Raw genomic sequence first — 15,461 nt, 5'->3', positions numbered from 1 at the left:
CTAAGTGGTTTATTATGTAATAACGCATTAAGTCCTCCCTCCGTGAGGTAGGTCCCGTTGTGATCCCCGTTTTGTGGGGAGGAAAGGAAGGCATGGAGGGGTGAAGTGATGTACCGCAGGCTGTGCACCTAGGTTGGTGGATAAAGCAGTGTTTGGGTTGGAAGATGCGGCCGGTGTGCTCAGCCAGCACCTTAGTGGGCAAGAGGCAGAAATAGTCGATAAAAACACTGGCCAGTCGAGCAGCACTTTTCCCCTACAGCTGCCCCCGACTTTCGCCCTCTGCTAGAGCCCTGTGAGATAGCCCCTGTCCACCCTTCTGATTTCAGCTCAGCAGTCACGTCCACAGAGAGGCTGCCCAGGGTCCCCCAGGGGGTTTCATAACCTGAGCCCACTGACCTGTGCGGTTGGACCGATGTCTCATTTCCACGGGGGGTGGGGGGTGGGGCTTGTCTGTTTCACTCACCACGGGGTCCTCGTCACCTTGCACACTGCCCGGTGTCAGGTCAGTGCTCAGCAGGTGTTTATGGGATGTGTGAACAGAGGTAATGGAGAAGGGAGGAAGGAAAGAAAGATTTACCATGTGCCTCGCTAGTTCCGGGTTCTTGAGGTGAGCCGTTGTACCAGTTGGGAATAAATTTAATTCAGTAACAGAACACCCAGCAACAGTGACTTCAACAAGGTATTATTTGTCTCATGTAACGAGAATTGCAGATCGAGGCTGCGGGGCCGGGTTGATTGCTCAGACGCCACCAGGCTCCTTGGCTTTTCTGGGTTGCTGCTCCTGTGAATTGGGCCTTGTGGGCACCCTCTCAGGGTGACAGTGTGTCCCAGTCATTGGGTTTTCTCCTGCCGTAGGGGGCAGTAGATTTGCTGCATAGGTGGTAGGCTTGAAATTCTATATACCTCCTTAAACGAAAAGTTGAGATGTCATTGGATGTATAATGTACTTTTTGAGGAGAGAAGTGGATTGAATTCCCAGAATAATGGGGAAGGCTTTCCTGAGTGTCTGCTGACCCTTCGCCCAGGTAGGTGGGCTCTGTCCTGCTCCCTCCTTTGCAGCCCAGGTTCGGCCTTTCCCGTGTCCTAGTCTGTAAGCTCTGCCTATGGTTTTGGGCTGTTGTGTCCTTTCCTCTCTTAGTACGAGTGGGCTTGTGCCTTTCCTCTCTGTCATTTCAGCAGAGTGGGGGAAAGGTAAAAATGCACGTATTCAGTCACTAATGCTTAACTGGAAATCTTGCGTACATCCTTTTTCTATAAAAGTAGGATTGTGCTGTCCATATATCTTTGAAATCTATGGCATTCGTGTAAGTACTTCGACATCTGTTGCATATTGAGCTGATCCTCTCACATAGAAATGATAGGATGATGCAGATTCCTGGAAAAGTCAGTTTTCCAGGGAGTTGAAACTCTAGGCTTGTTAAAATGTGAGTATGAGCTTTTAAAACTGCCTTTTTAATTTTCAGATCGTGAGCCATGCCTTTAGTGAAGAGGAACATCGAACCCCGGCACTTGTGCCGGGGAGCCCTGCCCGAGGGCATCCCCAGTGAACTCGAGTGTGTGACCAACAGCACCCTGGCTGCCATCATACGCCAGCTGAGCAGTCTGAGTGAGTGTCTTGCCTCGGGACTCCTTTCTTCTGATTACCAGTGACATATTTTAACAAATTAGCAAATTGATTTCAATTCAATAGTTATGTGATTGTCCAGAGAAGAGGCTGCAGCTTTGAAGGAGAGAGCCTCCCTCCCTCCCACCCTCCCTCTTGAATTTCCCAGCGTGCAGTCAGCTGTGGCCCCCTCACTGGTCTGGTGATACCAGCTTCGTGTGATGAAGTTAGCATTGACCAGTTCACAAGTCACTAGTACCACCAAATGTGTAGATTTAAAGTAGTGTTCATTTTTAAAAGCTTATTAAAAATGAGGATAAAATAATCGGCATTTTCAAAAACATGAATTATGCATTAAACTTGGACAGGACTAATTGTTTTTCAGTGTAACGAATTGAAAACTAGGTCACACCTGTGATATGCCCGGCGTTAGAATAGAGGCTCAATACATGTTTGTTGATTGAATAATATTCCAAATGAATCAAAGAATCAAGCCCCAAGCTAGTGAGACTTGCTGATTTTAACCTACTAAAGGTTAAAATGCAGGTATTGACTTCCAGATTGAGGTCAGCAGATGAGTTGATGTATGCAGTGCCATGTACACGTTACATACACAGATTATAGAAATGTAAGCAAACACAAGCGTAAGGAAGAGAGGACTTCCTGTTACTCTAACTTTGAACATTAATATGAAATATACCCAAGAAATATTCCATTTCTTAAGACTCACATATGCATGAAAATGCTTCTCCTTCAAAGCTTTTGGAAGCTGCAGTCTTTCTCCCTAACTCTTACATTTACATCGTGATCTTATTTTCTCACTTCGTCCCACTCCTTTTCGGTTTAGATGGTTCACACTGCATTTTGGATGACAGGTTTTCACAGTTAAATTTTCAGAACCCCTGTTAATAACGAGAAAATCCTCCATGAAATTTCACATCCTGGCCGCGTCAAGCAGGGGAGAGTGGTTTGAAAAACAACTCAAGTGCTTTTATTTGTTTTGAAGGAGAAACACTATGGAAGAGTATTTTTTTTTTCTTTGAAAGAATAATTGTAGTGCATCGTTATTGATATATTTTTGATATATTATGTCTATAATCATTGGCTAAACAAAAGTAATTTGGAAATTGCTTAAAATGTGCTTCAAAATAGATTTCTTCTGGAATCTGAACTAATTATAATTGATTTTTGGTAGTGGTGGTGGGTAAAATGTATAAATTCATATAATTACAGGAGGATACCTTGTAAATCATTGAAGGGTGAAAGTATTTCTGTGTGCATTCACATATCTCCATAAGAATGTTGTTTCAGTCTCCTGTTTTCTTATGGCTGAAACGTCTATTGGCATAAGGTCTAAGTGATGAAAGCCAACATGAACTGTTAAGGTTTTAATAATCACACCGTGCCTCGTGCACAGTGTTACATCAGAGGTGCCTGCTTGGCCACAGTCTCTTCTAAGTGAAACTACCCACGGGGTACGTTTTGTTCTGTAGAGTCCGTGTGTAGGCACAATGATCACAGCCCCTCTGAGGATGTCTGCATCCTCACCCTGGGAACCTGCAGATGTGCTGTGTGACTGGGCAAGGGGAGGATTAAGGCTGCTCGTCAGCTCACCTCACGAGAAGGAGGTTATCCTGGGCTGTCTGGTGGGCCCCGTGTAATCCTGGGGGTCCTTTAAGTGGGAGAAAGGAGTGTCAGAGTGATAGGATGTGAGAAGGATCCATCAACCGTTGCTGGCTCCAAAGACAGGAAAAGAGGCCACGAGCCGAGGAGTGCAGGTGGCCTCTGTACATTGCACAAGGCCGGGAACTGGACTTTCCCCTGGGGCCTCCAAGGGAACAGAGCTCTGCCAGCACCTGGATTTCAGCCCAGTGGTAACATTTCACACGTCTGATCTCTAGAGCTGTAAGGTGGTAATTTTGTGTTGTTTTAATCCACTAAAGTTGTGAAAATTTGTTACAGCAGCAGTAGGAAACAGTGCACCACTGGAGCCGTGGTGACGTTTTGTACACACATCCTGCTCTAGCCTCATGAGTGGACCAGGCATGGGTCCTGGCCTCAAGCACAGTCCAACCCCAGTCAGCCTGCTTCAGCCCCGATTCTCTGCTAGAATCACTGGGGGAGCTTGAACAGAAGATGCTAGGAATCACTGCAGGGATTGTGATCGGGGTGACCTACGAAGTCAGATGCTGCGTGTCTGGATCGAAAAGCCTGTCTGGGCCAGTTGTGTTCTGTCGGGAAGTTTGAACTAAGACACAGCGCGTGTGCTCGTTTATGGTGGGATCTACCGCTGGGGTGTCGCCCAGGACCGAGAGGTCCCGGTGGCCATCGCAGGCCTGCGTGGTTATTGCGGGGGGTGGAGGGAGGCCGCAAAGAGCTAGAGGAAGCCAGCGGGCGAAGAAAGGCAGGAGGGCGCGGGGAGAGAAACAGGCACTGGGCACGAGCGAGGCCCCGGGCCGGCGAGGCAGGAGGGTTGCACTGATGGCCCTGCGCCCGGTCAAGGAGCCGCGTGGCCGGTTCACGGCAGACCCTCACAGGTGCCCAGGGAGGACGGGGGCGCGAGAGCCAAGGGTGCAACTTCAGAAAACGAGGATGGTTGTTAATTGGTGGTGGAGCAGCAAATTACTGATAACCAGTGATTTATTTATTCCTGTTTATTCACTCGGTGCTCCTCTAGGTGCAGCATACAGCAAATAAAGTCAACTGGGTCCCTACTTAGAAGTTACAAAAGCATATGTAATGGACGTCAATATGGTCATACAGTAGGCAACATGCAATTATGACCTGCCATAAACTCTTGCACATGACGAGTGACGTCTACATTTTGGGTGAATCTTTAGTTTTTGTAGGTTTTTTTTTCCCACTGTGTGGAAATACAGGAGATGAGGAAAGGTATATGCAAAAATATTTTTATGATCTAAAATTGTTAAGGAAAATAAGAATTTAAAAGAATGTTTATAAATCGATAAAACAATGTTTTTTTCTTTTTTTTTCCTGGACATAAATAGATTTCTTTTTTAAAAATTTTTATTGGAGTATAGTTGCTTTACAATGCTGTGTTACTTTCTGCTGTACAGCCAAGTAAATAAGCCATACATACACATATATCCCCTCCTTTTGGATTTCCTTCCCACTTAGGTCACCACAGAGCACTGAGTAGAGCTTTTGTGTTGTTTTCTAATTTTCTAATCATTCATCAGTTATTTTTAAAGTGAAGTTTTAGGAAAGTATGAGTCTGTCATATTAAAATTCGTCTATTACTGAGGATGAATTTTCAAAATAAAGTCAAAACAGAGTCTATTTTTTTATTCCTTTGAGTTTCTGACCGTCATTCAATAGGATCCTGCCCACCCTGCCCCCAGCGCCTCCACTCCCAGATTAGGACAGGTGATGTACAGTCATCTGAACTTCCTATAAGTGATACAGAGGGAGGCTAGACTTTGTCTACAAAGGCCATCTTGGGGGAATCCCAAGGGGAACTTCAGGGATTTGCCTTGATCCTAGAGTGGTCATACCTGCCTGAGCAGCAGACTTGTCCTCCTGCCGTGATCCAGAGTAACTAATTCTCTAGTGGGTCTAAGGAAGGAAGAACAGACCAAGGGGCCAGAAGGAATTTCTTTGGTCTTTTCCAAAAAGGAAGACTAGCAATTGAGGGCCCGATTCACCAGATCATTCTGATTCTCATCACATCTGTGGGGGAACAGTTCAGGGTGATGAGGGTTTAAATAACTTAACATCAAACAAGAGAACCTGGTCCTGGTACCAGATAGGCCTTTGAAGCCCCAGTGACTCTACGTAACTTTGGGGAAATCTTTAGGTTTTTACCAGTTACAGTGCTCCCACTACATCCAAACTAGACACTTGACTTTAAAGGGCCAGAAATTTTGTCAGAACTAGATATTTCCCAGGCTTTTCAGGGAATTGCTTCTTTTCAAGGAAAAAATACTGCTTATTGGTATTGAGTATAAGAACAGTCATAGAAATGAGGAAGAGGAAATTTGTAACTTGAACAGCCTTATAATTAGAGAATAAGTATCAAAAGCTTTCAAAGCTTTGTCCAATAAAATAAAAAATTAGTGTTTAGTAGTTTTCAGATTTTTTTCCTTTGAGTGTTACTAACTTCTAATATGAATGATGGTGTGGGGAGGGGAGTGGGAGGGAGAAGGAAAGCCACTTTTTGAAGTGGTCTTGGTTAATCGTGTGTTACTTGGCCTGTTGGCCATCTGTATGTGTTTTATGGAACAATGTCTGTTCAGGTCTTCTGCCCATTTTTTGATTGGTTTGGTTGGTTGTTTTGATATTGAATTGTATGAGCTGTCTGTATATTTTGGATAATAATCCCTTGTCAGTCATATCATTTGTAAATATTTTCTCTCACTCCATAGATTGTCTCTTCATTTTGTCAGTGGTTTCTTTGGCTGTGCAGAAGCTTCTAAGTTTAATTAGGTCCCATTTGTTTATTTTTGCTTTTGTTTCTTTTGCCTTAGGAGACAGATAAAAAAATTGCTGTGATTTATGTCAAAGAGTATTCTGCCTATGTTCTCTTCTAGGAGTTTTATGGTTTCACATCTTACAATTAGGTCTTTAATCCATTTTGAGTTTATTTTTGTATATGGTGTGAGGAAATGTTCTAATTTCATTCTTTTACATGCAGCTGTCCAGTTTTCCCAGCACCACTTGTTGAAGAGACTGTCTTCTCTGCATTGTATATTCTTGCTTCCTTTGTTGTAGATGAACTGACCATAAGTGTGTGGGTTTATTTCTGGGCTGTTTATTGTGTTCCATTGAGCTGTGTGTTTATTTTTGTGCTGGTACCATGCAGTTTTGATTACTGTAGCTTTGTAGTATAGTCTGAAGTCTGGGAGGGTGATATACCCAGCTTTTCTAATTATTAGAGAAATGCAAATCAAAACAATGAGATATCACCTCACACTTATCAGAATGGCCATCATCAAAAAGTCTACAAATAACAAATGTCAGTGAGGATATGTACACTGTTGTGGGAATGTATCAATAAATTGGTGAATTCTCTATGGAAAACAGTATGGAGCTTCCTCGAAAAAACTAAAAATAGAGTTACCATATGACTCAGCACTTCCACTCCTGGGTTTATATCCAGAAAAAATGAAAACACTAACTTGAAAACATACATGCACCCCAGTGCTCTTAGCAGCACTATTTACTACAGCCAAGACATGGAAGCAACCTAAATGTCCATTGACAGAGGAATGGATAAAGAAGATGTGGTACATATATACAGTGGAATATTACTCAGCCATAGAAAAGAATGAAATTTGGCCATTTGCAGCAATATGGATGGACCTAGAGAACATTATACTTAGTGAAATAATCAGTCAGAAAAAGATACTGTATGTCACTTATATGTGGAATCGAAAAAATAAGTGCATGTATCTAGCAAAACAGAGACTCACAGATATAGAAAACAAGCTAGTGGTTACCAGTGGGGTAGCCACTGGGAGGGGCAAGATAGGGGTATGGGATTAAGAGATACATACTGCTAGGTCTAAAATAGATAAGCAACACGGATATATTGTACAGCACAGGGAATTACAGCCGTTATCTTGTAATGACTTTTAAGGGAGTGTATATAATCTGTAAAAATACTGAATCACTATGTACTGTATACCTGAAGCTAAATAATATTGTAAATCAACTCTACTTCATTGAAAAAAAGTTAGTGTGTCACTTGGTTTTCCGGTAATGGAATATTGATATATTTTTCTTCAAATAATGACAGTTTAGTGTAGCAATTAACATTAAACCAGGAGTGCTTTTTCATCATGTTCCTTGATTAACTACCTGAGTGCTTTTGTTCTTATCAGCTAGTTGCTCAATTAAAATTACAGTGTCTTGGGCTTCCCTGGTGGCGCAGCGGTTGAGAGTCCGCCTGCCGATGCAGGGGACGCGGGTTCGTGCCCCGGTCCGGGAGGATCCCACATGCCGCGGAGCGGCTGGGCCCGTGAGCCATGGCCATTGGGCCTGCGCGTCCGGAGCCTGTGCTCCGCGACGGGAGAGGCCACGACAGTGAGAGGCCCGCGTACCGCAAAAAAAAACAAAACAAAGCAATCACAGTGTCTTGCAATCAAATTCCTACTGATGTTATAATGTAATTTTAATATAATTTGCTTTAAAAAGGAAATAGGGCATTTGTGCCAAGGATGACGCAAATCCATTTCAATACCTCCCAGGCTGGTTTCCACTTCTTTCACTTCGTTCTTGTGATTATAGCTGTCTTCCTTTTCCTTTCTTAAGAGTATGTCACAAGGAAAGGAGTTAGACCTTAGGTGCCTCCCCTGCCCCAAAGTTTTTGGTTATATTTGATGGTACTAATCAGATCATATAGAGAACTTAGCACAGGGCAACACAGAGGAAAAAAATTACAAATTTTTTTATTAATCAGAGGAAGTCATTGATAATGCTTTGTATATATCATTATAAAAATGATACCTCATACATACGGTTTTGTAGCCTATACTCACTTGTATATAGTAAACATCTTTGTTGATTCTTCTAAGACACATTTTTAATAGCTAGAGATTACTGTGTTATATTGATACAGTATCATTAACCATTATCTTGCTATTGGACATAACCGTATGTTTCTTTGTCAGGGAGGCACTGTCATAATTCTTGTACAAAACTGGTACATACGTCGCTAGTCTTTTTTGACACCGTGTTTTTGTTTTTGTTTTTAAGATTTCTTACATCTTATAGGTCATCAAACTTCCTCACAAAGAGCTGGGATCGTTCTTACAAATGGTATAAAATTTTGAGACTCCATTAATTTTAAACGTGAGTCTCTAAAAAAAAGTTATTACAAAATCCATTTTCTATTAATTTCTACATTGAGTACTTGTATAAATGAGAAAGAAATTCTGTTGTTTTCTCAGATTTTAATTAGTGATTATTATTTTTATTGCTACTCCTTATGGTATGTATTATGTCTCGTATCAAACCAAATGCCAAATCGTCATAAAAATGCTTCCTTGAGGGCTTGCAGTGTAATACATCTGCTTTATGTAATTGGATCTGAAATTCAGGGTTGTATTAATTGATTATACCAAGTGCCGTTCTAGTCAGAATAGAGATTTAAGTATTTTGAAGGCATGCACTGAATAGATTTCTTGGATGTTTTTAGCCAAATGGGATTTTTGAAGTGAAAGGGAAGATGTAAACACAGTATATGCAAGAAATAGATCATAAGTTCATTTCCATGCAGGTTAAGGCTGGGTTGCGGTACTTTAAGAGAAAACGTATGAACGTAGTGGACAGAGCTGGCTGGAAGAAACAGCACGAATTTTTTAAAGTTTACTGCTTCAATCTGAGATAAGTATTTGCATTACTTGTGGATAAAAATAGGAAGCCAGTGAAGAGAGGTAAGAGAAATGTGTACTTAGGAAAGTATAAGGCACAACTCCGTCAGCCGTAGAACCGGAGGTGAGTACAATGAGAGTCCCCCCACAAAGGCAGGGCTGTTGGGAATGCAAGCACTTACCGCCCCACCTGGAACATCGGAGACACTTCCTTAACAGAAGAAACGATGAGGGGGCCGTTTCTCACTTCTCCTTGCCCTGGACGGGTTGCGACATGGCAGGATTTAAGTGTAGACATTCTCCAGAGCACAGGTGGAGAGCCAGCCACGTCCGAATGTTCAGTCAAGTCTGCCATCAAGCCTCTCTGCTTTTGTCATCAGTATTCTTCCCATTTCATGAGTTCATAGGCTTATGGTAACGTGTCTTCAGTGACTTACAGGTGTCTTTCTGATGGTTGTGATTTACACTGTTATTATCATCTAAAAACTTTGAGGGAATATTTTCAATGATTTTAGTGTCGTTTTCTAAAGTTGTCCTAACCACGATCACTCCCCTCTCAGGTCCATGACTGTGGTTACCAGCATCCTGAGTTCTGTTCCTCCTTGACGTAGCACCTTTCACAGGAGTAAACATTGTCTGTTTCCTTCTTTTTTTTAAAGAAGATGTTGGGGGTAGGAGTTTAGTAATTTATTTATTTATTTTTGCTGTGTTGGGTCTTCGTTTCTGTGCGAGGGCTTTCTCTAGTTGTGGCAAGCGGGGGCCGCTCTTCATCGTGGTGTGCGGGCCTCTGACTGTCGCGGCCTCTCTTGTTGCGGAGCACAGGCTCCAGACGCACGGGCTCAGTAGTTGTGGCTCACGGGCCTAGTCGCTCCGCAGCATATGGGATCCTCCCAGACCAGGGCTCGAACCCGTGTCGCCTGCATTCGCAGGCAGATTCTCAACCACTGCGCCACCAGGGCAGCCCTGTCTACTTCGTTCTTGACTAGTCTTTTACACACGTCCAGCAAAAAATTAAAATAGGAGACACGTGGGAAAGGAGAAAAGCATGACTCATAATTAAGACAAAGAGAAGTTAGTAGAAACAGGATCCACAGATGACTCCAGCCCGGCGTTTCAGGAACTTAGAAGCCACTCCCGCCTGCATAACAGGAAAAGAGCTCAACAAACCGAAATCCACCAGCTTCTCTTAGATCCATCAGAGAACTGAGTTCACAGGACAAACCGCTGCCCCAAAATTTGGAAAGACAGACAGATTCTGAGAATCACAACTTACCAGGATATGGAAGTTTTGAGCAACACTCCCAGCCAATCTGACCTAATTGGCCTTTACAGAACACTAAACTCCCACCTGTAGAATACACGTTCTTCTAATGTTCAGTTCACATGGAATGTTCCTCAAGGTGGGACATATGCTTAGCCAGAAAATAATGCATTTGAAAAGATTGATACCATAAAGAGTATGGTGTTAATGAGAAAATAATTATAATAACTTTTTTAGATAATTCTCACGTATTGGAAAATCAAGCAATAGCTTCTAAAATAACTCCTTGGGTCAAAGAAGAAATCAAAAAGGAAATTGCGAACTGTCTCTGACTGTGTGGGTAATGAACACACAAACTCACCAGTGTATTTGTGGGATTAACGTAAAGAGGTGCTTAGGGGGAAATTTGTACCTTTAAATGCTTATATCAGAAAGGAAGAGAGATGTAAGATCACGAGCATTCCTCAGGTGAGCACTCGGTTGCTTGGCGGTCCTGCTGTAATTCCTTTGCTAATTAGTTTTCCCCGCCCGGAGATGCCTGGTTCACATCTTCTCTTTCCACCCCAAACTCTGAGCTGGTGGTTTGCTTATTTTCCTGGGAAAATAAGAGCATTCAGGGGAGAACCAAACACCCGCCTCCTGCCAGATCAGCCCTCCGATCTGCCTGTGCACCGGCACCCTGCCCACCCTGCTCTCCAGGGCTGACCCCAGGACTCACTCCAGGACTGGGTTAAGCTCCGTCTTTCCCGTGTCCTCCACCACCACCACCACCACCACCCCCCCCGCCCCGTCTGCATCATTCCTACCGAATGTTAACACACTGAGAAATCACGCTCAGGTCATCCTCTCCCCGTCGCCCCATTTCTTGCTCCCTTCACAGCAAGCTTCCTTGAAAGAACCACTCCTGCCTTTACCCGCCCCTTGTCTCTTGTCCCCACTGAAGTTCTGTCGCATCTTTTCCTGAGACTGTGCTTGTCAGTGTCACCCACAGTGACACGCACGTTGCTAAGTCCCGTGCTCAGTCTCAGGCATGTGGCCTGATGTCTGAGCACCGTTTGACCCTTGATAACTCCCTCCCTGTCCTGGAGGGCTTCCTTACCTGCCTCGGGCCAGCACCCTCAGGGTGTCTCTCGCCTCACGATCTCTTGTGTGTTGTGGGGCCCCAGGGTGTGGCCACAAGCCCTCCCCCGCTCCTGGTTCCCAGGCCACCTCACCCGACGTGGCCCGAATACCACCTTCACGCTGACGGCTTCCAAACATACGACCTCTCCCCAGACCTCAAACTTGTGTGTACAGCTGCTTACGGAAGCATCTCACGTGCAACGTGATCAAACCGAAATAATGATTTTCTTCTCTCTTGCCCCCCATATATCTTAGCAGGTGGGGGCTCTGCTCTTCCAGCTGCCGCGGTCTTTCCCTTCTCTCTTCCTGCATCTTCACAATGTGTACTGAATCCGCACACCTGCTCCCACCTCTGCTGCCGCAGTTCTGGTCCCAGCTGCCCCAGCCCTGCTGTACGGGTGCCCTGTGGGACCTGCCCGCCCCACTCTGGTCCCCCCACCGCAGAGGAAGGACATCCCTTTCTCCGTCCTCCTCCGCCACTCGCCCTCCTCCCTGAACGCTGTCCTCACCTGCAGCCTGTCTCTGCCTGGAAGGTGCCCCCTCACCTCCAGCCACCGTCCGCCCAAACGTCACCTTCTCAGAGAGGCCTTTTGTGACCACCTGAGTGTCACCCACTTCCTACCATATTCTCTTGCAGTTTTGTTTTCTTCATACCACTTGTCATGTGATGGATTGTCTGTTTATTTATGGTCTGTGTGGTATTGTCTGTATATAATAAAAGCTGTGTTCATTGCTGTATTTCTTCAAGTGACTAGCATAGTGCCTGGTACACAGTGGGTGTTTGATACATATTTGCTGAATAAGCTGAAAATGCATAACAATCAACATCTGTTATCTTAGTTCTTATAAAATGCTTAGAAAGAGTATTGTAAACAAGTAGACAAAAAAGTTCACTGTAGTTAACTATGTGTGACATTTTTTACTTTTTATTGTTCTGAGTTTTGCAAATTTTCTACCATGAGCTTGTGTTGCTTTTATATACCCACAAAGACATTTCAAAGAATCAGGCTGTATACTATGTTTTGTTTTTTTTTTTAAACTTTTATACATACTTACAAATACAACAAAGACAAAAGAAATGAGTGTTAGCAGTTGCTGTCTTAGATTGGACTTTGGGCCGTTTTTTCCTATTGTTTACGTTTCCATATTTTCTACATTTCTTGTAAGCATGGATTACTTTCATAGTAGGAAAAATGTGAAACTTTAAAAAGGAAAAAAAAATAACTTAGGGCCCAATAATTATGACATTATTTTATGGAATTCAGAAGCAGTTGGACTTTATTGCAGACACTGTAATAAATTTATTTTTTAATTTTTAATTTTGAAATGATTTCAGACTTACATAAAGGTCAAAAAGAGTATGAAGAATCCTCAGACTTTCACCCATATATTATTTTACCTCATCTTTTCTTTTTCTCAGAACTTCCTCTCTTTTCCTCCTGCCCTGCTTTCTCCTCTTCTGTCCCCTCCTGTGTCTCTGTGTGTACATACATGCATACACGTACATACATAGTTCTTATATATACAAACATATATCTATTTCTCTCTTTCTCCTTTAATCTGGAGCAGTTCCTCAGTCTGTCTTGACTTCTATGACTTGACATCTTGACACTTTAAGGGGAACCAGCCATGGTTTTATGGACCATTCCTTGGTCTGTATCTTCTGATGCTCCCTCATGACTAGATTTAAGATGTTCTCAGGACTGTCACAGAGGGTTGACACCTCCTACTCAGGGCATTCTATCTGGAAGCACACGTTACTGGCTTGTCCTGTAACTGCCCCTGTGAACTCTGATTGCTTGGTTAACATTTTGTCTGTGGGTTTCTGTACTGTAAAGTTTTATCCCCTGTGTAATTAGTAAGTATCCTTTGGGGAGACACTTGGAGACTATGTTCTGTCCCAGTTCTACCCAGTAGTCCTAGCATCCATGGATGATTCTTGGCCAAAGCACTTATTATTGGGGTGGTTACAGAATGGTGATTTTTGTCATTCCCTAATTTCTTCTGCATTTATTAGTTGGAATTCTGATGTAGGTGCTTCCACTTCTTTCCCTGTTATTCATTCATTCATTTGTTTATTTACAACAGTATGGACTCATGGACTCTTATTCCGTGGATTATAAGCCATCATCTTGATTATTTGTCTTAGTACTCTCATTTTCCCAGACTTGGCCAGTGGGACCCTTTCATGCTGGCTCCTGTGTCCTTTTGACATGTCCCCACCACTCTCTGAATACTTCTTTACTTTTTTTGAAAAGCACACCAAGATATTCTAAGCGCATCTTGTACTTTTTCACCCTCATCCCTAGAATCAGTCATTTTTTCAAGGAGCCTCGTTCCTTTTAGTGGAAAATGGAAAGCCAAAATCGTGACGAACCCAAGATCAAGGTGCTAGGTGTACGGATTAAAATTTCTGAAGGACCTCATTATGTCTGGTTCCTTGTTCCGCAGAAAGGACTCACAGACACACTGTTTCCCGAAAATCCTAAATACAACAGAAAATCCGCACATAATTTTGATGCTTTGGCAGTTGGGAGGCGCACTTCGCGACCTGACACACTTGGACATAAGCTCATGGTGGTGCTAATAAATCTGTAAACGGATTCTTTGTCAGTAAAGAATGAATAAATGGTGCTTACCTCTGTGTGGTCTTTAATTCAGTTCAGAATTATTTTAGTTTAGCTATTATTGGACTTGCCACTGGAAGAGTGAGTACAATTAAGCTTTTCGAATAAGTTGCAGTTTGCAAAACTGAATGCTGTAATTGCAACACTTTATTCTTGTTCATCGGAAAATATAGTTCTTCCATTTCCTTCTCTTTAGTCACTTGTCAGCTTTCAGCAGCTGGAAAAGATTAAGTATGCAAGTCTTTAATTCCTGTTTCTTTTTATAAATTGAGAACTTCCAATGGGAGTATAGTAGCAGTTGTATGTTTTTTTTCAAGGAGGGTTAAGCATGGAAGATAAAGGGCCCGTGTTATTGACCCTTTTCAACTTATTTAGCATCTAGCAGAGTGTGCTTCTCAGCAGTGCTTGCTGTGCTTTGAGAATGCTGATGTCTCTTCTGCAAGAGGTTGTGCTGTATATGCCTGTATTCTTGCTGGTATATGCTGTCCCTATTAATTAGATTTCTGCAGAGTTGAAGGGAAAAGGTTCTTTTGGAGTTGCACTGGAATTTTTTTCTTCTAACCATGAATGGGCAAGTAGAAAAACAAAAATTAGTGGGTTCCATTTTGACTATGTCTGTCATTCCAAATAAACAACTGCTAGACCTGGATCTAAAGCATTCGGAACACGGTGCTTTGTCTACAGGTCATCCCGGTGAACGGGGAGGCATTTTCCCAAATGGGCCTCAGAAAACAGTATTTCTGAAAGGTGTTACTGGTGTTTCCAGGCCCAGTCAGTTTGAAAATGGGGTGTGCTAGGGGCTTCTGCAGAATCCTAACACACACGAGTGTATTAAAGATTTTAAGATGCCCTGAGGCATAGATACACGTTTAATCCTTCTAGTCCAGCATTTCCTAAACTTACATGAGCAGGGAGCCTTTGTTGGCTGTGTCCTTGTTAACAAGAAAACACTGGTACAGGTTATGTGTTTTTATTCAAGAGATACTGAGCATGGGCTCAGCACAGACAGTGCAGAGAAGCAATGCACATAAGGCATGGCTCACACCCTTAAAGAACTTCCGTCAGTAAAGGCAAGAATAGGGGCATGTGATGCGTCCTGTGACTGAGGCGTCCTTTGGGTACAGTAAGTCCCTGACATATGAACAAGTCCTGTTCTGAGAGTGCGTTCGTAAGTCCAGTTTGTTCATAAGGCCAACAAAGCCTAGGTACCCAGCTAACACGGTTGGCTGTATAGTGCTATACTGTAGTAGGTTTATAATACTTTTCACACAAATAATACATAAAAAACAAACACAAAAAATAAAACATTTTTAATCTTACAGTACAGTACCTTGAAAAGTACAGTAGTACCAGCCACATCATTGCTGCTTTTACACTTGCTTCTGGATATCCTGGGCTTGAAATAAAGGGACTGTGCTACTGTACTCTATACAGTACTGCACAGTAAAGTACACAAAAGCACAACCACGTGGAGAGGATGCGCGCACGTGACAAGGTACGCCAGACACGTGAAC

At 43.0% G+C, this 15,461-nt stretch overlaps 1 protein-coding gene across 1 annotated transcript in view; it reads left to right on the top strand.

The window, feature by feature from the left end:
- The first annotated feature begins 1,473 nt into the window (after positions 1-1,473).
- The window catches only part of WASF3 (WASP family member 3), a 36,844-nt gene continuing 22,856 nt past the window's right edge, over positions 1,474-15,461 (top strand). Inside the window, exon 1 of the mRNA XM_007471451.1 lies at positions 1,474-1,606. Within this exon, the coding sequence (XP_007471513.1) occupies positions 1,474-1,606 (133 nt within the window). The remainder of the gene's footprint in view (positions 1,607-15,461) is intronic.

Source organism: Lipotes vexillifer, unplaced genomic scaffold (assembly GCF_000442215.2).
Source record: "Lipotes vexillifer unplaced genomic scaffold, Lipotes_vexillifer_v1.1 scaffold543, whole genome shotgun sequence".
Taxonomy (NCBI): Eukaryota; Metazoa; Chordata; class Mammalia; order Artiodactyla; family Lipotidae; genus Lipotes; species Lipotes vexillifer.
The sequence above is the reverse complement of the archived record's forward strand: the minus strand, read 5'-3'. Positions and strand labels throughout refer to the sequence as shown.